Source organism: Cebus imitator, unplaced genomic scaffold (genome assembly GCF_001604975.1).
Source record: "Cebus imitator isolate Cc_AM_T3 unplaced genomic scaffold, Cebus_imitator-1.0 Scaffold15, whole genome shotgun sequence".
NCBI lineage: Eukaryota > Metazoa > Chordata > Mammalia > Primates > Cebidae > Cebus > Cebus imitator.
In genome coordinates, this window is record NW_016107330.1 from 9631209 (window position 1) to 9657916 (window position 26708).

Sequence of the window (26708 nt, forward strand, 5' to 3'; positions counted from 1 at the left end):
TGTATTTTTAGTAGAGACAGGGTTTCACCATGTTGGCCAGACTGGTCTTGAACTCCCAGCCTCTGGTGATCCACCTGCCTTGGCTTCCCAATGTACTGGGTTTTACAGGCATGAGCCACTGTGCCCGGCCGACCTGACTTTTGTCAAATAAGGAAGAATAAACTCTGCCAAGTAAATGCTAGCTTGAAACAGATCCAGATAACAATTTGTGATGGTCTTGTTAAAATCATATGCTGACACGTTTTAAAGTCAGAGATCACGAGGAGCCAGCCAGGCTCACTGTGAACAAGCCCTTCCACGAGAACACCTTTTTTCCTGTTTTGGTTTGGATGCTGGGCTGGAGGAAAACAGAACTACTTAAATAGGATTGCATCCTTCTGGCAGGTTCCCATCTACCATCCTGCTCCTGTGGCTGAGAGGAGGGGCATGGTGGAGGCCTGCTGACCACGTTTCCAGTCCCCTTGCCCACCCCCGCCCCTCCCCTTCATAACTGGTCAGGGTCAGCTCACTGGCACAGAACGATGTATGCACTGCATATGTGACGTGGCACCCTGTAGCAGTCTCTACCTGCCTTTGGTCAATTTGCTTGTCCAAGATTTAACTGAAGGCCCAGCTGAGAGAATTACCGGCAACCTATCGACTGTGTCAAGGGTTGAGATGGTCAGAGGGTTACTACAGAACCCAGAAACCCAGGCTAGCTACAGAGCGAGCGCAGCTACTGGGAACAGAGCCAGGCGGCGGCCACCTTGCTTCCTCATCTTCCTAGGAACCCTGTTTTAAACCCAAGGAAACTGAAGCTTAAAGATGCAAGAATCATACAGCACTGTTAGATTCTGACACCTCTGCTCTTCCTACCTCAGCACGCCAGTTAAATGTACCTGGGCAAATGCAAACCAGGTATTTAGGCTCAGGTGCGCATTTCATGGAGTACAAAATGGGGAACTGCTGACTTGCAAACAGATCCTATGAAGAGATGTGTGGTTTTTAGATAATTTCAAGTTTGACCAGGACGCGATGTGGCTGCCAGGAAAGCTTCTGTGCAAAATGAAGGTGCATAAATGACACTGTTACTCGTGCCCGGATTAGGGCAGCATTCCCACCCCATCCCATGACGAAGACATTGCTGACGCCAGGTTCCAACGCTTGCTGGGGAAGGCAGTGGTTCCCTCTGTTCTGTCCCGGCCCAGCTACATCTGCAGGGCTGGATTCTGTTTAGGGCACTGCTTTTTTTTTTTTTTTTTTTAAGAGACAAAGTCTTGCTTTGTCACCCAGGCTGGACAGGAACTCCTGAAACCCTCCACCTAAGCCTCCCACATGGCTGGAACTACAGGTGCGTGCTGCTGTCCCCTGCTCAGGCACTGGGTTTTAAAAGATTTGAACAAGTTAGAATTCATCTACTGAAAAGGTCTGACACCAAGAAATGGGAAAGAACTGGGCTGTCCAGGCCTGGGGACAGGGGATGTGGGTGTGTGAGGGAGACCTAAGAGACTCTGGCAGGGCTCTGAAGGCCTGCTGTCTGCCAGGGGACAGACCTCACCTATGTCGCTGCAGATGGCAGAGGGGGAACCGAGCAGCGAGAGAACATCACAGCTCGCCGGGCTGGGCTCGGTCTGTTCTGGTAGAGCTGTCCCTGACGGGCATCTGCTCACAAAGCCATGTGCTCTATGGCACCAAGGGGTCTGAGAAAGGGGGTGGCATCTGACAAAGAGGAGGTCCAGGTGACAGCAACAGTCCAGAACCTGCTTGGGAGTGGAACATCATCTGCCACTAGCAAAACGCTGCTGCTAAGACAATGCGGTGGGCTGTCTGCTGAACAGGAGCTGGGGAGCACCCTCAGGAGGGAGGGGCTCCATCCACCCATCTTCAGAAAGAACTTCTGGATGCCGACCCCCAGGGATTGTGTGTTCTCCCCTACGTGGAGGTGGTCGAGGTGCCTGGGCTCAGGGCTGGGTGGAGTCAGCCCTGCAGACAGGGAAGCCTGGGGGTCAGATGGAAATGAATGAGGCCCTTCCAGCAAATCAGAGTCTCTCCTCCCCAGCTCCATGCAGCGGGCAGATTCCTGCCACCCCAGGGAAGGGATGAGGGCTTTGAGCTCACTTTGGGGCCCATTTTAAATGGACACCAACAGCCCAAAGTGAGACCCGGGGTCATCAGGGCAAGTCCAGTCACATCAGCAATTCGGCCTCTTGGTTCCCATCTTTGTGTTTCAGAATCAAGTTATCTTCCAACAAACAGGCGAAACCCTCTGGCCACAAAAGGTAGACAAGGTCAGGTGGAGAAGGCTGCTGGGTCTCGCCGTGTGCAGCACTGTCCCCAGGGGCAGACGGACTCCCCAGAACACAGGGGGCCCCAGCCCATGGTAGGGAAGCTGAGCCCACGTCAATGGCCACGCAGGGGATGGGTTGGGAAGGAGACGCCACCTGGGAAGCGAGGGGCACAGGGCTCAGTGCATCCGGCCACATTTCCATAGCCTTTGCCCGCCTGCCCACACCCCTCCACACCTGGTCAGGGTCAGCTCGCTGGCAATACTGACCCACCAAAAATAGAAGGATCTGTGCAATGCGTATTTTATTACATCCTTATAAAAGTAGCTGCCAGAAGGAAAACATTTTAATGTGCTGTGGCTGCACAGATGTTCCACAAGGTGGTTCTAACAGAGTCTGAAGCGGGAGCCTGGCCCACACATCCCCAGCAGGCACCTCTCCTCCTCCCCACGGCCCTAACACAGCCAAGGGTTTAGAAACCAAAACCAGCAGCCTTTCCCCGGGGGGGGTATACTGCACCTCCCACTGCCACGCAGCATGTTCCAGCACGGCCCCCACTCAACAGCTCTGAGGCCCCACAGCTGCTGTGCTGCAGCCCCCGAGGAAAGGGCCCAGGCTCGCCTTTACCTCGCACTAAATAAACAAATGTAAGGCCCAGGGCGGGGCCTGCCAGACGGGCAGATGTCACCCACTGTCATTAGCACAGCTCCATCCCCACGACTGTTCTGGCCTCTGGCGTCCTCCTGGACGCCACCCCGCGCTGTGGGTTAGCCAGGACTCGATGTGCAGCCAGGCCAGAAGATGGTGGTCAGCCGGCCTCCCAGGGAAAGTTAGGGTTGCCTGGTTTAGGAAAATTTTGAATCTAGAATTGTACATATTCTAAAAGTCTCTCCTTGCAAGATATGTGATAGTAGCAGTAAAAGTTGTTGTTTTCATTGTTTTTTGAGACAGGGTCTGGCTGTGCTGCCCAGGCTGGAGTGCGGTCTGGTTATCATGGCTCACTGCAGCCTCTGCCTCCCAGGCTCAGGCCTTCCTCCCACCTCAGCCTCCTGAGTAGCTGGGACTACAGGTGCATGCTGCCTTTCCTGGATAACTTTTGTATTTTTTTGTAGAGATGGAGTCTTACTTTGTTGCCCAGGCTGGTCTCAGACTCTTGAGCTCAAGCAATCTGCCCGCCATGGCCTCCCAGTGTTGGGATGACAGGCATGAGCCACCACACCTGGCAAAAGTTATTTATTGAACATAAAATGCTGTGTAAAAACATTTTTTATTTCTACTCTACAGTGATCTTTCCTTTTTTTTTTTTTTTGACAAAAATTAAAATTTATTATGTTTTTTTAGAGACAGGGTCTTGCTCTCCTGCCCAGGTTGGAATGCAGAGATGTGATCATAGCTCACTATAAGCTCTAACTCCTGGGCTCAAGTGATCCTCCCATCTCAGCCTCCCAAGAAGCTAGGACTGCAGGTACCACCCCACCCAGCTAATTTTTTGTTTTGTTGGGGGGAGGGGACAGTGCAGCTATTGCCCAGGTTGGTCTCGAACCCCTGGCCAAGCAATCCTCTTGCCTCGGCCTCTCAAAGTGCTGGAATTATCATATCATCAAAATGGGCATTATCAACACTGAGTTTCAAAGACGTGGAGTGGTCTGTCTAGGTCACAGAGCTGGATAGATCCTGAGCTGGGATCTGAACCAAGGTCTGGGTGATTCTGAAACCTGCTTCCCTTTATGAGACCTCTCTGTTGCCTCAATTTCATCTACATCCTTTCTGTCCACCAGAAAACTGAAGGACAAACCACAATCCAGGGTTCAGAGAACCTGAGCAGGGTCCATCCCTGCCTCAGCCGCCTCCTGCCAGGGATCTCTGGTCCCTTCTCCTCCTGTTTCTGCCCTTCACAGCATGGGATGGTTGTGGGGAGCCTGTCTCATGCCAGCTTTCCTTCTCAGCCAGGCACTGGTCACTCTACCCCAGGTCATCTGACAAAAACCCAGCTGCCCCTCGAAGCTGCGCTGCTCAAGCATCTCCACCCCTGAACCCAGGAGCCCCACGGGACACCAGGAGCATGTCTGCAGCTGCAACCAGGCCTCCCCAGCGAGCGTGCTCTCCTGGGCATGCCAAGTCGGGCCCAGCCCACCCTTTGTTCCCTCCATCTGGAAGGGCGATGGGCTTCTTCCCTGTGACGAAAATATACTGCCTGGCCTAACTGCCAAGCACAAGTCAGAGAGGACATTCCTGCTAGGGTACACAGGCAAGAGACTCTGCTGGGCTTTTACTGCCTGAAGATATACTGTGGGCGTCTACCGCTGAGTGGGGAGAGAGGGCTCACTAGCCAATGACCCGCCTGATCTCCCCACTCAGCAAAACACTCCACCTTCATTTCTAAATATTTAGAAGCTGAAAAAATATCAAACGAACATCTGCAGGGCTCGTCCCCAGATGGGAAACCTTGGACTTCTCTTCAGAGATTTATGGTCTCGCCTCTTTCCGACATCTCCTGTCACACAGGAGACATGACCCCTCAGTACGACTTCTTTTCACTATTCTGGAACTCGGGGCTGGCAACCTTTTTTCACTTGCTCCACAGCCTTCCTACGGGGGCCCACGTGGCAGTGTGCCGGAGGGCACCTTCTGCTTGCCAGCCCTCACATGTCCACAAGCCTTGGTAGGAAGGTATGACCTGGCCGTAAGGAGCCTCCATGAGACCTGTGGCTCACCTCTCCGACAGCCCCACTGCTGCAGGAATTTGCCAGAACACTTTAGCTATTCACCTTGTCTTCCAGCAGACGTCCCTAGACATGTCTTTTGGTGGTAGTGGGTGGGAGTAATAAAAGGCGAAAGTGAGGGAGGCAGGGCTGGGGGAGGGAGCGCGGCCTCGCTGCATGCTAGCTGTGTCCTCACTGGCTGGCAAGCACAGCTCAGGCTCTCCACCTCTGTCACACGTGCCCAGGAGAGTGGTGCTCTGCCCCGGCCACGGGCCTACCATCAGCTGTCTACACTGGGACTCGAGTGGGCATGGGGCACAGCCTGGTAGCCCACAAAAGGGACCCCTGGAGGTGCCAGTAAGCCAAAGCCAGTGGTCTTCCCCAGATGGGCCGTGGGAAACAGGAAGATGACGGTGCGCCCGGGGCCACACACGGGGAAGGGCAGCTGTGGCTGCTGCCAAGGTGAGGCAGGCTGGGTCACAGGACGCTGGGAGAACTGGGAACCCACGGGGTCTTGCTGAGGGTGCTGATGCTGGCTGGGAGGGCTCTTGGGGTCAGGGCCTGGCACTGTGGGCCTGGGGAGATGGCTCCAAAACCAAGCAGCCTTCCTTCCTGACACACGTGGGGCACGTGAGCATGGGTGACCTGGATGAGGCCAAGTTTCCAGAGGAAAAGCCCAGCCCAGGTTGTCGTGAGGACTGTGTAGGGAAGAACTCGAGTGAGGGGCTCTCATCTGACCCCACCTCACCTCTCAGTTGTGGCCCAGTCCGACCACTCTGCTCCAGAACGCCTCCCAGCCCGCCCTTCTTCCCCTGCCGCTCTCTGTTTCTGTCCCTGCCACCTCCTGCCTCGGATGGATGGACAGACACCAGTTTCTGCACTGACCACCATGTCTTCTCTCCTGGATGACTCTAACTGCTTTCCCCAGGCCGCTGGCACAGCCACCTTCTGAAAACACAGCTGTCATCAGATCACTGGACTCCCTAGAAACCTCAAAGCCCCCCTGACTGCTTCTAGTAGTGAAGACACCGCCGTGGCCACTTGTGGCCAAGTGGCTTTCTGCAGGAGGTCATCCTGAAAGACAAAGGCACAGCCACGGGAGGGGCCCAGAGGGTGGCGCTGCTCAGCACACCCCCAGGGAGCCCCGACCCCATGTGGGCTCTAGAGGGTTGCCCTGCTTCCAGAGGCTGCCTGCTTCCAAGGCCACATGGCCACTGCAGCTGCTCATGCTGGCTGCAGAGACAGTGTCCTGTCTACACTGAGCTGACTGCCCCTGACTTCCATCTGACTGTTTATTTAGCAGTCTCATCAAATGGCAGGCACAGGGGATGAATTAAGACCAAAACAGTTGTGGTGTGGCAGAAAGTAGCATTTTTTTTTCTCACCAGACAAATCCGGGTTCACATCCTGGCTTTGCGTCTTACTATTTAATTTATATGGGCAAGCCGGGGGCGGTGGCTCATGCCTGTAATCCCAGCACTTTGGGAGGCTGAGGCAGGTGGATCACCTGAGGTCAAGAGTTCCAGGCCAACCTGACCAACGTGGAGAAACCCCATCTCTACTAAAAACACAAAAATTGGCCAAGCGTGGTGGTACATGCCTGTAATCCCAGCTACTTGGGAGACTGAGGCAGGATAATTGCCTGAACCTGGACGGCAGAGGTTGCGGTGAGCCGAGATGTCACCATTGGACTCCATCTTGGGCACCAAGAGTGAGACTGCGTCTCAAAAAAAAAAAAAGTTTTTAAAAAAAGTTATATGGGCAATTTATTTGAGTTTGAATCTCAGCTTCCTCACCTGTTAAATGGGACTAACTGGACCTTGCTTAGAATCTAACCAGAGCGGACAGGCTGCAAAGCATGCAGGTTCACACTAACACTGATCTGCTCACCTCTCCCAGAGCCCTTCACCACCCAGCCAGGCAAGCACAGCCATTTTCCCAAGGCTCCTCTGGGACCTGTAGCCAAGCTCTGCAACCCTCACTTCCCCTGTTTGCTCAGAAGCTGTGCATCATTAACTTAGATTTGTCTACCTCATTGCAATCCTTCCCCCTTCTGTAGTTACTTACATTGGAACCCAGCCCCAGCTTTAATGCACCTCAAATGAATTATGTGATCGGCCATTAGAATGATGACAGAGCATGAATTTCCTCATTAAAGCCCCAAGAGCAAAAGGCAATGCAAACACGGTCTGAAGCCCTGGCTGAGGTGTGCTGAGGACAGGCACTCATCAGGCCTGGGTCTTGCTTGGCAGGAGACACTGTTCACAGCAAGCCAGAACCAGGCTCTGGCCATGGGCTGACAGCTCTGATTTAAACTATTGGGAGGGCTAAGGATTAAATATTTGTCCAGGTCACTGTAAACCAGGTGGAATTATCAACAGCCTGGAGCGGTAAGTGGTGCAGGAAGCAGTCTCTGGATACAGAGAGGATTTTCCACCCACTCCCCAGGTGGCAGGATGTGGGGGATTTGAGCTGCAGGAGAGCTGGCTGCCTGGGAGTTTGGCTGCTCCTCCCCAGCCAATGGCCCCTGAAAGATCAGAGTCCACTTCCATGCAAACAGGCAAAGCGCCCCCATGAGCACTAGTGCATAGTTCTGGGGTGGGACCGGGACATCCCTGCCCAGAGGCCAAAAAGAGGACCCCAACATCCTTTCTGGCCTCCAGCCCCTCTGACGCAGGAGAGGCAGCGGAGCTTCTACAGGTGGGGGCAGGGGATCCCCAGGCATGATGGCTGTCATTCACCTTGAACCATATTTTTTAAATGCATGTAGATGTTGTAACTAGCAGAATACAAATTTACTTAAAAGATTTACTACATTGGGCCGGGCGCGGTGGCTCACGCCTGTAATCCTAGTGCTTTGGGAAGCCGAGCTGGGCAGATCACTTGAGGTCAGAAGTTGGAGACCAGCCTGGCCAACAGGGTGAAACCCCATCTCTACTAACAATAAAGAAAAATAGCTGGGCATGGTGGTGCGTGCCTGTAATGCCAGCTACTTGTGGGGCTGAGGCAGGAGAATTGCTTGAACCCAGAGCGGAGGTTGCAGTGAGCCAAGATCACACAACTGCACTCCAGCCTGGGTGACAGAGTGAGACACTGTCTCACCAAAAAAAAAGATTTACTACCTTGATCCATTCGGTCATATTTTTTCTATTCACAGCTATCGAGAGCATAATTCTTACTGAAAGAGCTCTCTGACGTTAAAAGGAATCCTCACAGTGGAGTCAGGGACCATTGGAACCGAGAATGGAAGGGCATCCTTTCACAAAGTGGCTCCCTCCTGAGGCTCTCAAGGCCATGTGGTTTCTGCTGATACCGACTTCGCTGAAGGCAAAGCAGGGTCCTTCTGAAGCCCAGTTGTGCTTGGTCTGTGCTTTCTCTTTCCCCTTCACGCCAAGCATCTGGTGGCACTGCACTGTCAGAAGGTTAAGGCCTTCTCTTGGGATGGGGGTTGAAGGGGCCTGAACATGGACCCTTATACAAGGATCTTAAACCCACCTAGATGCTTATGGGAGCATCTACAGTAGAAGTGCAGGCAAGTCTGCTCAGCGGAGGCAGGACCTTCCAGTCCAAGTCCAAGTTTGCCTCAGACAGAACCTGGGAGCAACGCCATAGAGAAGGGTTGCTAGTGATACCCAAACAAAAGATGGGTAAGAGAGAGGTAACCAATAGGGCACTTCTTAAATTTCAATGTGCACACACTACCTGGAGAATTTTGTGAAAATGGAGATCCTGATTTGCCAGGTCTGGGTGGGGCCAGGTATTTCTGCCTTTCTGACAAGCTCTTTGGTGATGCTGATGCTGGTCCTTGGACTAGGCTGAGGGCAGCAAGGTGCAGCAGGTAAGCGGCTTCCAGAGACTGGCCTGACTGATGGGCCGGGAATGGCCACAGAGACAGCAAACAGAGCCATGCACCGCTTCTTACAGCACAACGTGAGCCTGAAGCATGGGGGTGTGTGGGGCCCTGAGGGGTAAGGAGGAGCCACGGCCAGCACCTGGCCTCCCTCAGCAGAAGGCTAGCAGGGTGTCGGTAGCTGTGGGCAACCACGTACAGCCTAGAGGGCTTTCATTTGAAAATGTGAAGCCCTACCTACTTGGATGGTGGATTTATAGCTCGCTGAACACATTTATCCTAAATGGGGCCCCTGCTCACTCATCTATGCAGGTCAGCACTGAGGCCAGCACCGGTGGGCACAGGCAAGTGGCTAGGAGCAGTAACTCTACCTGTCTGGTGAGGCTGCCTCCGAGGTTCATGGTGCCAGAGCCGGATTTGTTGGTCTGCAGCCACAGCATCACCGTGGAGGTCAACTTGTAATGGGCGGTGCGGCCGCTGGATTTCTCCTGGAAGGACAAGACAGAGACCTGCTGAGCTGGGGGAGAGCCTGAAGTGGCCCCTTAAATTCAGGGTTATCCTAACATCTCCCTTCCTAGGTCATTATCAAAATACTACCTTTGTTTTGAGACAAAGTCTGGCTCTGTGGCCCAGGCTGGAGTGCAGTGGTGTGATCTTAGACACTGTAGCCTCCGCCTCCCAGATTCAGGTGATTCTCCTGCCTCAGTCTCCCAAGTAGCTGGGATTACAGGCGTCTTGCCACCACACCTGGCTAATTTTTTTTGTCTTCAGTAGAGATGGGGTTTTGCCATGTTGGCCAGGCTGCTCTTGAACTCCTGACCTCTGGTGATCTGCCCGCCTCAGCTTCCCAAACTGCTGGGAGTACAGGCATGAGCCACCGCACCTAGCCTCACAATATTATTTTTCTTATAAAACCCTGACTGGTTTTTAAAGGGACAACATTTCTAATTGTGTATTTCTTTTGGGAACTTAATCATCAATGACTACTGCAATCTTGACTTATCTTTATCCAAATGGCTTTGAGACATTTTTCAGAATTATCAGGGGTTCAGAGATCATAGCATTCCCCCGCATCTGCTGGAGAGCAGGGCTGCACTGTTTGGTGTGCCATCTATACCCATTGGCCCCGGCCACCAGCTGCTGGGGGGCAGTACCTGCACTTCCACCACGTGGATGGAATCCCAGCAGCCTTTGATCTTCTTTGATCCATCTCCAGCCTTCTTTATGAGGATCACTCCAGCAAAGCCATGATCCAGATCCCAGAGGTAGACAGATGAGACGCCGCCTTCAAAATACCTGCAGGAAACAGGCCAATGTGCCTGTTAGATGTTAAATGACAGATCATCAGCCTGGGTCCCAGGCTATTGCTCAGCAAAGATTCACCTGAACACCTGTCTGGGATTTGGGGCCCTCCCTGCAACGGTTGTAGGAGCCGATCCTTGGGTGTGTTCTGATCGTCCTTTCGCTGGGGGAGGTGGTGCAGCATCCTTGGGGGAATAGTAGGTTTAGTGTCATAAAGATGAATTTGAGTTTGGGCTCTGCCACCTCCTCTAGCTTTGTGGTCTTTAGATTACTAAACCTCTCTGGGTGTCACACTCCTTCCAGATAAAGAACGCAGTACAGCGAGTGACATCCAGTGATAATCCATGCAGGCCACCGGAGTGACCACGGTTGTTCGATATTTCTGTCTTTTGGGATATTTTATAGGGCAGATGAGAAAATATAGCAACAAACTCCCTATATCCTGATCCCTCCTGAGTCCGGAAGACCAGGGCTCCTGCTGGTCTTCTGGAGCAACTTCCCACAAAGTGCTGGCTGGAAACGAAGGGCTCAGCTCGAGACAGAGCTTCCTCCTCAAATCTGAGTCAATACAGAAACATCTTTTTTTTTTTTTGAGATGAAGTCTCGCTTTGTCACCCACGCTGGAGTGCACTGGCGCCATCTTGGCTCACTGCAATGTCCACCTCCTAGGTTCAAACGATTCTCCTGGCCTCAGCCTCTCGAAGTAGCTGGGATTACAGGTGCGTACCACCGCACCAGGCTGATTTTTGTATTTTCAGTAGAGATGGAGTTTTGCCATGTTGGCCAGGCTGCTCTGGAACTCCTGACCTCAAGTGATCCTCCCGCCTTGGCCTCCACAGTGCTGGGATTATGGGTGTGAGCCACCCCCCCACCAGCCCAGAAACATTTCTAATTATGATCAAATAGAAGAAGGAAAAAAAAGGCCAGATGAAAACAGGGAATCAGTCTGGGATCCCAAACTCAACCGACCCAGGTCAACTACTGTGGCTCACTGGGGCTGCCATGAGCAGAGTCAAGGGGTGGGGTCAGCTGATGGGAACCGCAAATGCTGCTGATAACCAACAGAGACCATGCGAAATCTCATTTCTTGTGGGGAAAGTCTGTAGCTTCTCCAATCCCAATTAAGTCCCAAAGAGAGGAATCTTATCTCTGCTGATAACCAACTGTGGTGGCCCATCTCATCTCTCATGGTGAGCACATCTTTATCAGAAAGTCTGAGGCCTCTCTGACCCCTATTAAGCCCCAGAGTGGCAGGTGTATTGAGAGCACACTCCCTCAGCCCCACACAGCTTGGAAGGTGGGCAGCATGGTGCACTGGGTGGGAACAGGCTTGGGGAGTCAGACTCAGTGACAGCTCTAGCACCCCCAGCTATGAGCTATGCTCAGGCACACATGCACCCAACAACTATTTACTAAAGCACCAGCTGTGTGAACATGGGCCTTAGGGACTTCATCTACTTTCTGGGGCTGTTGAGAGACAAAAACAATTAGGAAACTAGACACCTGCCAAATGGTCATTATTGTTTTCATTATTAAAATTAAGTACTAGAAGTTAACATGTATCTATATATTATGTCTCACCAAAGCTATTATATAACAAAAAAGACACATGGTAAACTAATATTTAGAGAATGTGGGTGATGGGTATACAAGAATTCTCTGTACTTCCACCCCCCTTTTTTTTTTTTGCAATTTTACAGTAAGTCATACTATTCCAAACTAAAAAGCTTTTGTAAAAAATCAGTACACGAATACACCAGAGTGTAATGGAACTAAGAGACCATCAGATCAAGGAAGCAAGGCACCCTCCCAGGAGAATGAGAATCTCCTGCTTGTGTTGGTAAGACACAGGGTGCCCTGGCTGGTCTGCCCTCGCTCCAACCCGCAGACCTGCGGAGCACCCAGGGGGCTGATTCAGGTGGGCTACCCTCGGCCCTCCCTTGCAGGGCTCCCTCAGGCAGGCTGAGGCCAGCTCCTGCTGTAGGACTACATCTCCCCATTCCTCCCTCTTGGACCGCCCACTGCGATGAAGCTATCAAACTGAATTCACCACCATGCCTCCCATGGGCGAGTCTGCAGGAGGCAGATGAAGGCAGGACTGCCTGGCTGACACAAGAGTCACTCAGGGAACACCTGTGGGAGGGAGGTGTCCGCTGCCAGCTGCTGAGCTAATCGCTGGTCACTGTGCAGGTGGGGAAGGGTCTGGCTCTGGCAGGTGCAGCACAGGCACCCTTCCTACGAGAGGACAAGGACCACTGGATGAACAGACACACCTGTGGGGCCCAGGGCTCCCTGCTGGCACAGGTGAGGTCCAGGAAACTGGCCAACATTGGCACTCAGGGACCCCACTTCAGAAGATCATTTCCTTTACTTCAGTCTCTCTCCAAATTCCCCTAACTTAGGGCGAAGGAAGGTAAGCAGATGAGTGTTTTGGTCCAGGGCCCAAGGCCCCATCTACCTCCATAGGGCCTTCCTGGTCTGGATCAGCCCCACACAGAGCTGGATAGACCAGGCACTTCTGGAATGCTCCAGAAACACCTGGAGAGGGACTGACCGCGCATGCTGGACCTGGGGTTTAGCAGGGCTCAGATGACTGGCAGCGTGGGCTCTGTGGGCCTTTCTGGCCTGTTCCCCTGGATTCTCTCAAGTTAACTTACGAGGCACATCAATACTACTGAGGGAAGAGCAGCTCTCAACAGACCTGCTCATACCCTTCATATTGGCGACAGACGGGTTGGTTCTAGCACACGGTTTTCCCCTTCAGTCGGCTTACAGGGAGAGCAGCCCCACATAAGCAGTGGGGGACAAAAAATAAAAATAAATAAAACAGAAACACCCACTTTGAAAACTGTGGCTTTTCTTGTGCTGGCAAGAAGGATGGGCCAATCGTTCCTTCTTTCCTTTGGTCGTTCTGGAAAGGCCTGCAGCCCAGGCATTTCATCCTTCCGCTCCTTCACAGCTCTGTGCAGAGCTGCGGTGCCATGCCTGCCCATGGCTTGCTCTTTTCTGCGTGCTGGGACACTGGGGGGACGCAGATCAGGCTGCCCTGGAGGGGAACCAGGACAAATCCCGATGGCCTGACAGCCCTTGTTGACACTATCCAGGGACCAGTTCAAAAGCACCAGGTGGCCTACGGCTGCTTCCCCTCAAACCCATCCCTGAGTGCTCCGTTTCTTCCAGAAAAATAAAACAACCGCATTAAAGTTTTATAAGGTGGAACCAGCCGTTTCCAGTCCAACGTCCCACCCCGTGGCCTGGCTCCCACTGTGGGCAGCTTTTCCTTGGCGGGCCACAGTGACCAGGTCTAATGTTTCAAATGCTGGGGCCAGGGGAGGTAAAAACGCAAGCTCAACTGTGACCTCTTTGTGGGGTTACTATTCTTTTACCCACAACTTAAAAGCTTACTGCAAGAACATTATTGTTTTTTAAAAAAAGGAAATCTGAAAATTAGCCCACAATACCATAAATCAACTTATCCCATAAATCTGATTTTTCCAAATTCCCTTCCAGTCCAGATGCATGATTTTTATATAACCGTGAGCACAGCAAGAGTACCACGCTGAATTCGGCTGTTTTCACTTGGCACGGAATCATGTGCATTTTTCCACGGAGCCACATGATCTCTATAATCATTTTAAATAGCAAGGACAATATTCCATTGGGTAGTATCCTCATTTCCCGTCGATCTGACTTTTAATAAAGAAACAATGGTGGCAGAGTTAGAGGTGGGGCGGTTGGTCTCTTGCTTTGAATCTGTTCCCTCTCTGAATCGGGGTGTTCCCTCTGAGGTGAGTCAGACGTGCTGAGACCTGGCACCTGCAGGTACAGCTCAAACACCACAATAATTCAAGAATGGACTTGCTTTCCATTCACGAAAAGGGATCTCCAGGGACTGGAGCAGCCACAAGTCTCAACCTGACATTCTGAGACAAAGGCAGCAGAGGACTGCCCAATTATTAAGGCCAGTTTCAGAATCGCACGGAAGCACCGGCCTCTCAGGCAAGTGCTGTCAGGACGGCTCCGGACACCTTCAGTGGGAGGTGACTGCCGGGCGCACAGACAGCGCCCCCACTGCGTGCTTTATGGCCTTGCGCTGCGCGTGAAGCATTAATTAAAGAGGGACCACAACACGTTTTTGAAAATTTACTTCTTACCTACTGTACTTTGATCATAACAACATGAAACAAGGAAAAAAATAATTTTTATGTGGTTTGCATTTATGAGTTTTTACATAAAGGCTTTTGTGGGTATTTTAAGAATGTGCTAAAATGTTGTCTGAAACCACATGAAGCCATCTGAGGAGTTGCCCGCCAGAACTAACAGCCCACACATGGAAGCACTTTAACTGGCCTTTGTATATTTAATGAGTCAAATAGTATTAATATTGTTTAAATGCTAACATGCTATTCCAATAAGGTGGCTCTGCCATCGCCAGCGACTCACTCTCAGGCCTCGCACATCCATGTGAGAGAATGATCAAATGTGGCCAGGCGCTGAGAGCAGGCTGCAGAAGAATTCACCCGCCCTGCCTTGGCCCCTGCCCATGCCTGACAATTTCAAAATTCCCAACTCTGCAGGGAGGGAGGAATGGGCCCAGGACTGACTACCACAGCTTGGTTGATTTGGGCTCGAGGAAAAGCCCCGAAAGTCCCTGCAGTGAGGTCTCTGATCAAGGAGGCAGAAGGGAGAACTCTTAATTTTATTTTTTTTGAGACAGTCTCACTTTGTTGCTCAGGCTGAAGTGCAGTGGCACGACCTCAGCGCACTGCAACCTCTACCTCCTGGTTCAGGTGATTCTCCTGCTTCAGCCTCCCAAAGTAGCTGGGCTTCCAGGGGCCTGCCACCACACCTGGCTAATTTTTTTTTTTATTTTTAGTAGAGACGGGGTCTCACCATGTTGCCTAGGTTGGTCTCTAACTCCTGGCCTCAAGTGATCCGCCAGCCTCAGTCTCACAAAGTATTGGGATTACAGGCGTGAGCCACTGCGCCTGGTCAAGAACCTCTTTTAAACATGCAGGCCCAGGGCCAGGTGCAGCAGCTCATACCTGCAATCCTAGCACTTTGGGAGGCTGAGGTGGGAGGACTGCTTGAGCCCAGGAGTTCAAGGCCAGCCTCTACAAAAAAATAAAACATGGAGGCTCACAGAGAAAAGCACGGGCTTTTCCTAGGCTTCCTTCCTAAATGGAAAGCAGCATAGGGCTGAAATCAGTACCCACAGTCAAGAGGCTGAATGACACACTCAAATCAGGGCTCCCAGTGGCCGGGACAAGACAGGGACTATCTCGGAAAGACTGCGGAGAAATCTGCTTGGACAAGTGTTGAACCATGAAGTTGGGGGGTGAAGAGGTGGGCTCAGAAGCTCCAGGAAGATGGGGAGGGGGTGAAATGACAGATCCACCCGGAAATGACTGGGAGCAAAGTGCTGGAGTCACCTGTTTGCTGGTGTCTGCCAAAGAGCTAACTCCTTCAACTGAGTGTCATCCATTTTACCAATGGTCCTGGTGGCTTTTAAGACTTTCCTAACAAAGATTAACATTTTGTTTTGTTTTAGTTTTTTGAGACAGGGTCTCACTTTGATGTCCAGGCTGGAGTGTGGTGGTACAATCATGGCTCACTGCAGCCTTGACTTCCTGGGTTCAAGTGATTCTCCTTCCCCAGCCTCCCAAAGTAGCTGGGACCACAGGTGTGCACCACCATGCATGGCTACTTATTTTTTATTTTTTTGTAGAGTCTTGCTACATTGCCCAGGCTGGTCTCAAACACCTTCCTGGGCCTCCCAAAGTGCTGGGATTACAGGTATGAGCCAGCTCACCCAGCAAAGATTAACATTTTAAAGGCAAACAGAATGGCAGAGCATTTGGTCAGCTGGGACTAAGCCACTCTGAGTTGGCTCTGTAAGTCCTACCATGTGAAATTATGCTGATCACAACAGGCAGATATATAGGTTTCAAAACTCCAGGAGACTGGCAAACCAGAGGGCACCTCTGAGCTGAAGGAGCCAGGAGCCAAGGGCAAGGCCTTCCCATGAGGCCAGCTGTTTATCAGCACAGCTGATTACAATTAAACATCTGGTTGGGTTTTCCTCTATCATCACCTTGGTCCCTAAACATGGATCGGCTAAAAGCCTAATATGCCAGTAATTCTCTTCTCAGAGTTTTTAAGGTTGTTTTTCCCTGAAAATCACTCTTCCAGTTGAATAATGCCATAGTCGCGTATATAGATTCTATGTCCGTAACTTTTCAACCACAGGACTTCTGGGGGTAAGGAGAAAAAAGGCAAAACATAATACTTCACACTCAAAATGACCTACTTCACAAAAGTAAAAAGAAAAGAAAAAAGATTTCAGCTCCAAAAGCTTTATGGAGTGTCTGAAGCTGAGGCATGCGTGGAGACCTGGGATGGAAACCTGTTCCGGGAATCTGAGCTGTAACTAGAAATTACCCAGTTCCCAGGCCTGGCCAACACTGGGCTGCAAATGTAACAGGGAAAATGGGAGTGGTAGGGGCTTTGAAGTGGGCCTTTCCTCCTTCCTTTCAAATCACCCCCGGGAGAAGAGCTGGCTTCCAACAGGTAATGAGTCACATGCCACAAGAACCAAGGCCAGGGCAGACCTGCTGGGAGTGGGGCTTTCCAGCACAAGCTCACTGAGACACAACCTTTTGGCTGTTAGCGGGCTGGGCCACACTCACAGGACTTGGACGTCTGGCCTGAGACCATCTGTGACACTGAGGCATAGGCAGCACCCACAGATGGAGCCAAGTTAGGGGCATCATAAGGTAAGCTCCATAGATGCTGGAATGGGCTTTTTCCTGTAGTCAACTTCACTGAATAAAGCCCAGTGAACGACAAAGGAGTATTTATTTGGCACCAACATAGTGCAAAAAACCTTTTTATTTGTAAAATCAAAGAGCTGGATCAGAGCCCAGTATAGAGGGTCTCTCCCAGCTCTGACATTCCAGGATTTGGTGGTTGCATCAGGGCCTGTATGAGGCTGACTGAGCACCACAGAGCAGGTTCCTAACATCTTAAGTCTCTGTCAAACCTCTGCTTACACACCTCCAGTGATGGCAAACTCATTACATTCCCGAGGCAAAAACATTTCTGTTCTGAACAACTCATAGTTTTCTCCGGACTTGAGTGAAAACTTCTCACTACTGCCTTCTGGAATCACATGAAACAAGAACTTAACACACTTTCCTCGTATAGTCCTTTCAAGCATTTAAAACTGGCTTACATGAACTCCAAGCTTTCTCTCTTCTGGCCTTCTCATCCTTATGTTATTCCTCATATGACTCAATACCTTGTTTATGCTCCGGGTTGCCAATATCCTTCTTAAAAGAACAGAAAATGATGCCCCAACTAAGTGTTGGCCAGGCGCAGTGGACCGGTCACACCTGGAATCCCAGCACTTTTGGAGGCTAAGGTGGATGGGTCACGAGGTCAAGGTATCGAGACCATCCTGGCCAACATGGAGAAACGTCGTCTCTATCCCCCCACCCCCCACACACAAAACAAAACAAACAGAAAGAACAGAAAACAATGTCCCAACTAAGTGTTAACCTATGCAGAGCAGAGACCAGCACATCTCTTGGCAAACAGGCTACTCTTCCCTCCAGCACTCAAGGCCCGATTAGCTTTCACAGCAATCACACCTAATTCAGGCTGACACAAACTAACTTGTGGTCATCTCAAATGGAGTAATTTTTTTCTTTTTTCTCTCTTTTTTTTGAGACAGGGTCTCGTGCTCTTGCCCAGGCTGGAGTTCAATGGCATGACCATGGCTCATTGCAACTTTGGCCTTCTGGGCTCAAGTGATCCTCCCACCTCAGCCTCCTCAGTAGCTGGGACTACAGATGCATGCCACCATACCCGGCTAATTTTAAAATTTTTTGTAGAGACAGAGTCTCGCTATGTTGCTCAGGTGGGTCTTGAACTCCTGGGCTCAAGTAAGCTTCCCACTTTGGCCTCCCAAAGTGCTGGGATTACAGGCATGAGCCACCATGCACAGCTGAATATTTTTTCTTATATGTTGCCATGAAATTGCCTCTCACATCCTGGACTTGAGAACTTGGTAGACTGGACCCGAGAACATCACCTTCCACTCAAATCTGTTACAGATCACTCTCATAGACATGCCTTCAACATTTCCACGTCTCTTTTGGGATTCTGAGTTTGTCGTGATCTGTATTCTATCCAAGCCACTCTTCCCCAGGGGTCTTTATGCACAGGAGTAGATGTGAAAGCAGGAGACCGTAGAAGTGAGGATGTCACTGAGTTCCAGGTCGACAGTCAGCATAGAGATGGAAATGCCCACAGCCTTGACTGAGTCGAAGGGACCTGCTAGGGTGATAAGGGAGAGGTAGAAGGGTACACAGGAGGTGGGGCTGACTGAAGAGTTCAGACTAAAAATTTTAAAATGTTGGTATAACTGAAAAAAGCAGTTCCTCTGTGATCTGGTGCTAAGCTAGGGACTTGGTCCCTCAAATGGCTCCAATGTGCAAGACTCCACGAGATTCTTCCTTTTCTGACCCTATGTTTTTCCAGCACATGTATGGTGTGTTCTGTTTCTGGTATCTCTCACCAAGGAGTAGCAGCAAGACCTGAGACAAATAAGTGGTCTTAGGCCGGGCGTGGTGAAGCATGCCTATAATCCCAGCACTTTAGGAGGCCAAGGTGGGAGATCACTTGAGCCCAGGAGTTCTGGCAAGACCTGTCTTAAAAAAAAAAAAAAAATAAATAAATATATATATATATATACACACACACACACACACACACACACACACATTTTATATACATGCACACACACACACACACACACACACATACACAACACAGCAAGACCCTGTCTCAAAATATACATATATATACACAAATAAATGATCATGAGGGACACTTTTTGCTGTAAGTGGCGCTTGGTCATGACGAAGACAAGGTTATACAGGCATTAGTTCAAACAAACTCCTGGCTGGATATGGTGGCTCACGCCTGGAATCCCAGCACTTTGAGAGGCCGAGGCAGGCAGATCACCTGAGGTCAGGAGTTTGAGACCAGCCTGGCCAACATGGTGAACCCTGTTTCTACTGAAAACACAAAAATTAGCCAGGCGTGGTGTTGGGCGCCTGTAATCCCAACTACTCAGGAGGCTGAGGCAGGAGAATTGCTTGAACCCGGGAGGTGGAGGTTACAGTGAGCTGAGATGGCGCCACTATACTCCAGCCTTGGCAACAAGCGCAAAATTCAGTCTCAAAAGAAACAACAACAAACAAACAAACAGAAACTCCCAAGCCCCACGGCTGATTTTGTGGCAAAGAGGAAGAGAATAAAATGCAGAGGCACAGCCATTCCCTGGCAGCTGAGGTTCTGGCCCCAAAACAATGCCTTTTTGTTCCCTCCTAGGGTAAAAAAGAAATGAAAATCCCCAGCTCTCAGCAGTAGTTTGTTTTTCTGATCATCCTTAACATGCTTACAACAAAATGGATACCTGGTATTCACAGGTGGGAACAATTCAACTCCACCCCAGGAAAAAGAGAAAACTCTCCAATCTGCTCAGGGAGGCATCTAAAACCTGGCCCCCTTCCTCGTGGCGTAGACCAACATTCCTTTTTGCTCTGTTGGCTGCCATGTGGCCAACTTCAAGAAGAAGCCGAGGGCATCCCCTGTCCAATGGGTGGGCGTGGGCGCTGCCCAGTGGGCACAACGTTGCAAAGTCCAGAGAGCTGCAGATGGCACACGAGGGGCTGGAGAGCGTGGCTTCTCTTCCTTACACTGGTTGTACCAGTCTGCACTCAAGATGCATCTGGCACACAGGCATGAGAAGACATGAGAGAAGATCACAAGAAAAAAAGCAGACGGGCAAGCACTTGCCATGGCGCCTGGCAGAGCAAGCACTCAACAAGTGGTGGCTGTTGGTTTCTACCAGGCCCTTACTTTCTGAGCAGAGGGGAGGAGAAGGCAGCCTCGACGTGTTCTGAACTGCCTCGGAAGCGTCCCTCAGAAACACGAAGTGCTGCTTACTGGGAGCGGTTCCGCACCCACAGGCACAGGCTCCACACAAAACGGAGAAATATCAACACTTGACTTTGGGCGGGCCATGTCCAGAGCTGATGCTGAAACTCGACCACCCTTGTTTGTGTGTTGAGACCAGCTGTTTTCACCATGGTTTAGGGAACATAGCCCAGAGGCTGCCTGTGGACACGGGACAGGTATTCAGCGGAAATGTCTTCCAGTACACACAGGTGCAACAATCCCCCGAGTCAACATACCAATCAGCTTAGGCATGTGCGAGTTTCATGCCAGTTGCACTTATAAGTGCACATCTGGACTGCGGCTGCTGCGCTTTACAGCCTCTCTTTTATGAGGCTTTTATTTCTTTACTTAAAGAGAAATAATGAAGGCCTCTCTGGAAACAATGGTGCCACTGCAGGGGCCGGCTATCTGGCTCTGGGATCTGACCAAACTGTCCACACTCAGCACCACTGCAACCACCTTCTGCCCTCTGGACTACTTGTGAAAACACCGCCGGCCCCATGCAGTTACCTCAATGAGCCGTCAACAGTCAAGGCTTTCTGAGCTTCCAACTCATCCTTCTCACCCAAAGCGCTGCCACTGTCGAGAACTCATACTGTGTCATGGGCTTTGCAGATCTCTCTTTTTTTTTTTTTTTTTGAGACGGAGTCTCATTCTGTCGCCAGGTTGGAGTGCAGTGGCGAGATCTCAGCTCACTGCAACCTCCACCTCCCAGTTCAAGTGATTCTCCTGCCTCAGCCTCCCGAGTAGCTGGGACTACAGGCGGGTGCCACCACGCCCGACTAATTTTTTGTATTTTTAGTAGACATGGGGTTTCACTGTATTAGTCAGGATGGTCCTGATCTCTTGACCTCAGGTGATCCACCCACCTAGGCCTCCCAAAGTGCTGAGATTGGGATTACAGGCGTGAGCCACCACACATGGCCTGCAGATCTTTTTTTTACATTTAAGAAGACCGTAACCCAGAGAGATATGGAATGCGCCCAAGTCACAGGCTGAGAAGCAGGGATCTGGGGGTAGATGTCAGGCTTGGCTGGCCCCAGTGCCCATGTTCTGCCCCATGCCAGGCTGCCTGGCCACCCTGAGACATGCCAGCTGTGTGGAGGGATGGAGTGCAGGTGGACAGAACAGAGTCAGCCTGAAGGTTAGATCCATGTATGAAGCCACACGACTGAACACAAAGCTGCCCCAAAGTGGAGAAAGTCAGGCTGAGTGCAGTGGCTCATGCCTATAATCCCGGCACTTTGGGAGGCCAAGATGGGAGGATCACTTGAGGCCAGGAGTTTGAGACCAGCCTGGGCAACACAGTGAGACCCCCCCACCATCTCCATTTTTCTTCTTTCCTTCTATACCTCCCTCCCTTCCTTTCTTAAAAAAAAAAAAAGTGGAGAGAGTTAGAGTTGAAAAGGGAAACTACTGGGTGACCAGGAATCGGGGACATGCCCTGAGCACCCTGTACTGGGGATTTGGAAGGTTCTCTGCCTGAGTGAGGCAACTGGGGCTGCTGGCTGGGTCACTGCAAGAATGCCTTTTTTTTTTTTTTTTTTTTTTTTTTTTTAATTAGAGATGGGGTCTCCCTCTGTTACCCAGGTGGGAGTGTGGTGGTGCGATTGCAGTTCACTGCAGCCTCTAGCTCTTGAGCTCAAGTGATCCTCCCACCATAGGCCCCAGACACTGAGATGACAGGTGTGAGCCACACCCGCCTATTCTTGATACTTGCACAAAACAGCTTTCCATCACAGAAGCCCGGGAAGCATCTCAGCGAGGGGAGTACAGGGTCTCTGGCAGGATGGGGGACTTGACCAAGGGAGGGAGCTAGTCCCTGCTTCCAGCAGCGGGGTTCCCTCCAGCACGTGCAACTGCACAAACTAAAGCGTGACTGTGTGACATCTGGTTAGAGGAAGTCAAGAATTCTGGAGGCATCAGAGTCCCTGATGCTGACTCGGGGATCATGTTTATAAGCAAACTTGTTTCCTGTACCCTCCTGTTTTCCATTTAATTTTTTTTCAGCAGATGAAAATCAGACCTCGCATGCCACAGCAACCAGACACTGGTCTAAAGCCCTAGGATGCCAGATGAAAGGGGACCCCCCAGGACAGGGGGCAGCATGCAAGCCTGTCTAGACCCAACTCTTCAGGGGCCTGATAACTGCAGCAGACACCCCGACTGGGAGCAGTGATCACGAAAGAGCTGAAACTCACTTCAAGAGCAAGGAGCAGGCCCAGCTCTACTCCCCCAAAGCTGAGGTTTCTCCAGACCCTTCTCCCTACTCCGTGGAAACAACACAACTGAGGTGGGCTTGGGTTTCCCCATTAAATGCTTCTGGTATTTTCTCACAAGCCCTAGGCAGTGGCAAGCCCGTGTCCCATAGCAGGCAGGGCGGGTTCTCAGAGGCCCTGTGGACACATGGCTGAAGACACAAACATGTTCAAACCCAAGGGCTAATTACCCTGCGGACATGCCAGAAACCAGAGATGACCTGGCTCTACCCTGCCATCCCTGAGTGCAAGATGTGTGGCCAGTGGTGCCGGTCACAGGATCCTTCCGGAGGCCTGGAAACGAGAACACAGACCTCACTGGAGGGGCAGGCAGTGAAGGAGCAGGTGCCCAACCAAACCATCCTTGCAGCTCCAGGACACTCATAAGCATTCCCCGTTACTGCCCTTACTCTGTCCACCTCCCAATGGGACTCTGACTCCAGGCCTGGCTGTTTCAAGCAGCAGAAAACCCTGGGCACCTGGAGCTGCAGAGCTCACTCAGCCAGACCACCGGAAGCAGCCCTCCACCTTAGCTGAGCCATCAGGCTGTGCCTGCTCCTGGCCCCTCCAATCCAGCCTCCATACTACCTCCGAGGAACTTCTCAGGATGTATATCAGAGCTGTCCTGCCCTTGGAACCTTCCAAACCCTTCCCAAGGTTCCCAGAATGACACCCAGAGCCCATGCCCAACAGGCCTATGCGCCCCTCCCCACTGCCCTGTCCTGTTCTGGCCTCCACTCACTGCCCACAACCAGTGGGAATCACTTCAGGGCTTGGCCCGGGCAGTTCCCACTGCTCAGGGCACTGTCTTCCCTGACCAGGGTACAGGGCTGTGCCCGGGATCCCCAAGACCACCAGAGGCTCCATAATTCACTACAAAGACTCACAGAACTCGGCACAAAGTTGCCCTTGGGGCCAAGGGTTATTGCAGTGAAAGAGGAGAGAGCAGAGGAAGCCAAGGGAGAAGGCACGGGGCTGAGGTCCTGAGAAACCAGACACTGGCTTTCAATGTTCTGCTCCATGATGTCACACAGATGCCAGCCATGGGCCAAGCTTGTAAGCAGTCTCAGGTCAGGTCTGTTAGCTCTCTCCACTCAAGGGCAAACTGGCAAATCCCCCAGTAACTGACCCACAGTTCCTTCCTCAGCGCCTGCCCTAACGTCCACACCCTTTGCTCTTCCCCACCACAGGACCCGGCTCTCATTCCTTTGCAGCATTGATCAAACTGTACAAGTATTGTGTTCATCTGTTCACTCGTTCCTGTGCTGGAACATGGGCCCCGCGAGGGAGAGACTGGGCCTGACACGTTTGCCACTGACCCTGGGCGCATGGCATCGTCCCCAGCAGGTTCCCAGTCAAGACTTGGTGACTGATCCCAAGGACTCTCCAGTTGCCGCAGGTGGGCACTACCAGCATCTCTGTTCAGCCTCACTGCACCCTGATGATGTGGACTGAGTAGGAATCATTAATTCATTTTCAAGACAGAGATTTCCTGGAGGCCTTGCTGTGGGAGGTGCTGGCAGAGCCACACCCCACACCCACAGCCTTCTTGCACGACCATGAAACCTGCTACCTCAGCAGGTCTGCCACCCAAACAGCCCCGTATCTGTGATCATAAACACACCCAATGTAAGATGCATATACGGATACCAGTTGCACAGTTAAAAGAGCCCTGTCACCCAGCACCCTGGAAGGTGCTGGGTGGATGCAAGGAGAGAGTGCAGCAGAAGCCTGATGCACAGTGTGTCACTGAGTGCCCCCTCAGGGTAAGGAAATGGCTCAGAGAGATAAACTAACTCCACAGTTGGTCAGTAAACAAAGACAGAGAATCCAGTCCAAAGGTCTTTAAAGCTGAGGTCCTCTCCCTTCCATGGCCAGGCCTCAGACACTGGTAAGGGTTAGAGGCTTCTGGCAGGAGGTAGTGGTGCCTTCTGCCTGGGAAGTGCCCCAGCACCTCAGCTTCCTGCTTATACTTCTGCACTATTTCCCTTGAAAATCTCTGCCACTGCCCACAGTTCCTCCACGCTCATGTCCCGAGGAAGGGGTGCCCTGAGGGCCCCGGGGCTGGGAACCTGCAGTTTCAAGAACCCAGGAAATCAGGTGCGAACATTTCTCACATGTGAACACGGACGTCCTGCCCTTCCTGGGCCAACGTTCCTCAAACATCCTCTGACCAGAGGGACAGAGACTGGCGGAAAGGAGAACAGCTGCAGTTCTGACACGGCCCAGAGAGGGGACAGGTGCTGGGGAGCCTGGGGGGAGCCCATCCACCATGCTCTGGGCTGCTCCACTCCTGGAGAGGCCCTTGGGCCCTGGGACTGCCACAGGGGCGCCAGCCTTGTTTCACTCTATAAACTTTTTCCAGACTAGGAGGGCTGATTGGAAAAGCTAATGAAAGCTTTTGAAGATTATCTTGGAACTGAGGCAAGGAAGAACACAAAATGCCCTCCCACCCTGCTCCTCCACCCCTCAAGACTCCAGCCTTCATTAGGCTTTGATTTCAATCAATTGCACACCCACTAAAATTAACTATAAGGCCAATAAATTACAACCGCATGTTTGAAGGTATTATCTGCTCCAAGCCAAGAGCCGAGGACTGCAGAGCATGGGGCGAGATGTCTGGCACAGATGGGAGTAATCATCTTTGGAAGAAGGCGGTGCCAGCCCTCTGGTCAGAACATCTGGTCCCAGGCAGAACCTGGGGCTGGCAGAGGCCAGGGCCAGACATGATGTGAAAGCTCGAGCAGGGAAGGTTTCCTGTCTTCACTACTAACCTAAAAAATCAAAGTGTTCATCTTGGGGTTCATGGCAGCCCACTGGTCGCTCACGCCAGCAAGATGTTCCTCTGACAGCTGCTGATGCCTAACCCACAGCAAAGTCTCCACTTTTTTTTTTTTTTTTTTTTTTTGAGACAGAGTCTCACTCTGTTGCCCAGGTTGGAGTACAATGGCACAATTTTGGCTCACTGTAACCTCCGTCTCCCAGCTTCAAGCGATTCTTCTGCTTCAGCCTCCCGAGTAGCTGGGATTACAGGCCTCTGCCACCACACCTAGCTAATTTTTGTATTTTTGGTAAGAGACAGGGTTTTGCCATGTTGGCCAGGCTGGTCTCAAACTCCTGACCTCAGGGGATCCACCCACCTTGGCCTCCCAAAGTGCTGGAATTTCGGGCGTGAGTGACTGCGCCCGGCCCTGAAGTCTCCACTTTTAAGTCTCTCCCAAGAAAGATCACTTAGGTCAAAAGACGAGGTTTTGCGACTGATGAGCTAGACTAGGCTTGGACCTAAGAAAGCAGAGTTGGCTGTCCCGAGAAGGAATGTCAAGACATCCTCTGGGCCAGCCACCAGCGAGTTGACCCGCTCCACTGCCTTTCCCTCTGCCTTGGCACTCAGTTCTCATGACATCCCTTGGATGAGCAGGGCCCATCAATTACAGGTCGAAAACCATCTCAGGGCTTGGGAGAGACCATAGCTTAGATGTTGGGCACCAGGTATGTGGCCTGGCTGGGGAAGGGAAGTGATGAAAATGGAGGTGACTTGAGGGCAGATAATGCCCTCGCCCAGCCCCAGCACTCCAGCAAAACGTGCTTGTCATCTCTAAGCATTTGCACAAACTGGCTCTTTCAATCTAAAAACAAGGCTGTTTGGCTAGTGCCATCAACAGTGGCTTGACAGTTATTCTCATAGGGAAAGTACCACTATGATCCTTATCTGACCCTGAGGATGGCAGAGAAGGGAATCATCAGTATGGAAGGGACCTGGAAGTGAGAGTGCCACAGGGACCCAGCAGGGCCAGGGCAAGCTAGGAGCCAGTGGACTTCAGAGGGAGCTGTGAGGACACAGGGCTCAGCCCCTAGGCCCCTACTCGCTTTTTGCCCACCTTGAGGAGTCACACTCCCAATTGCTGGCCCTTTCAATCCACAGGGGAGTGGGGCTGCCACATCTCCAAGGAGTTACAAGCCAGAAAGGCCTGCTGGTCAACCCTTCCCCTGGCCCCAGCTCCATTATTCTGATATTGATTCCATGTGCTAATGATTAAGTCCAACTCCCTGCAAAGTCAGAGCCTTTACAGAGCCAGGGATCAAAGCCCAAACCTGAAGACAGAATCCAAGTCTTTCCCTCAGGATCCAGTGAAGAAGATTTCTCTCTGGTGGCAGAGGGAGCCTCTGGAGATACAGTAAGTCCTGCTCTCTGGGAAGGCCAGTGTGGGCTGTGGGTTACCTGGACCATGCTCTAATCTCTGGACCCTCAAGGCTGTCTCTTTACTGGTGTCTCCTGTCACATGTGCTTTTTTTTTTTTTTTTT

At 51.5% G+C, this 26708-nt stretch overlaps 1 protein-coding gene across 2 annotated transcripts in view; it reads right to left on the reverse strand.

Moving 5' to 3' along the window:
• CAPZB (capping actin protein of muscle Z-line subunit beta) overlaps positions 1 to 26708 on the reverse strand; it is a 151038-nt gene that overhangs the window by 7919 nt on the left and 116411 nt on the right. For both annotated transcript variants that reach the window (XM_017506067.2, XM_017506059.2), the window contains exons 5-6: positions 9971 to 10112; positions 9188 to 9304 (exon numbers count right to left, since the gene is read on the reverse strand). In XM_017506067.2, coding sequence (XP_017361556.1) covers positions 9188 to 9304; positions 9971 to 10112 — 259 coding nt within the window. The remainder of the gene's footprint in view (positions 1 to 9187; positions 9305 to 9970; positions 10113 to 26708) is intronic.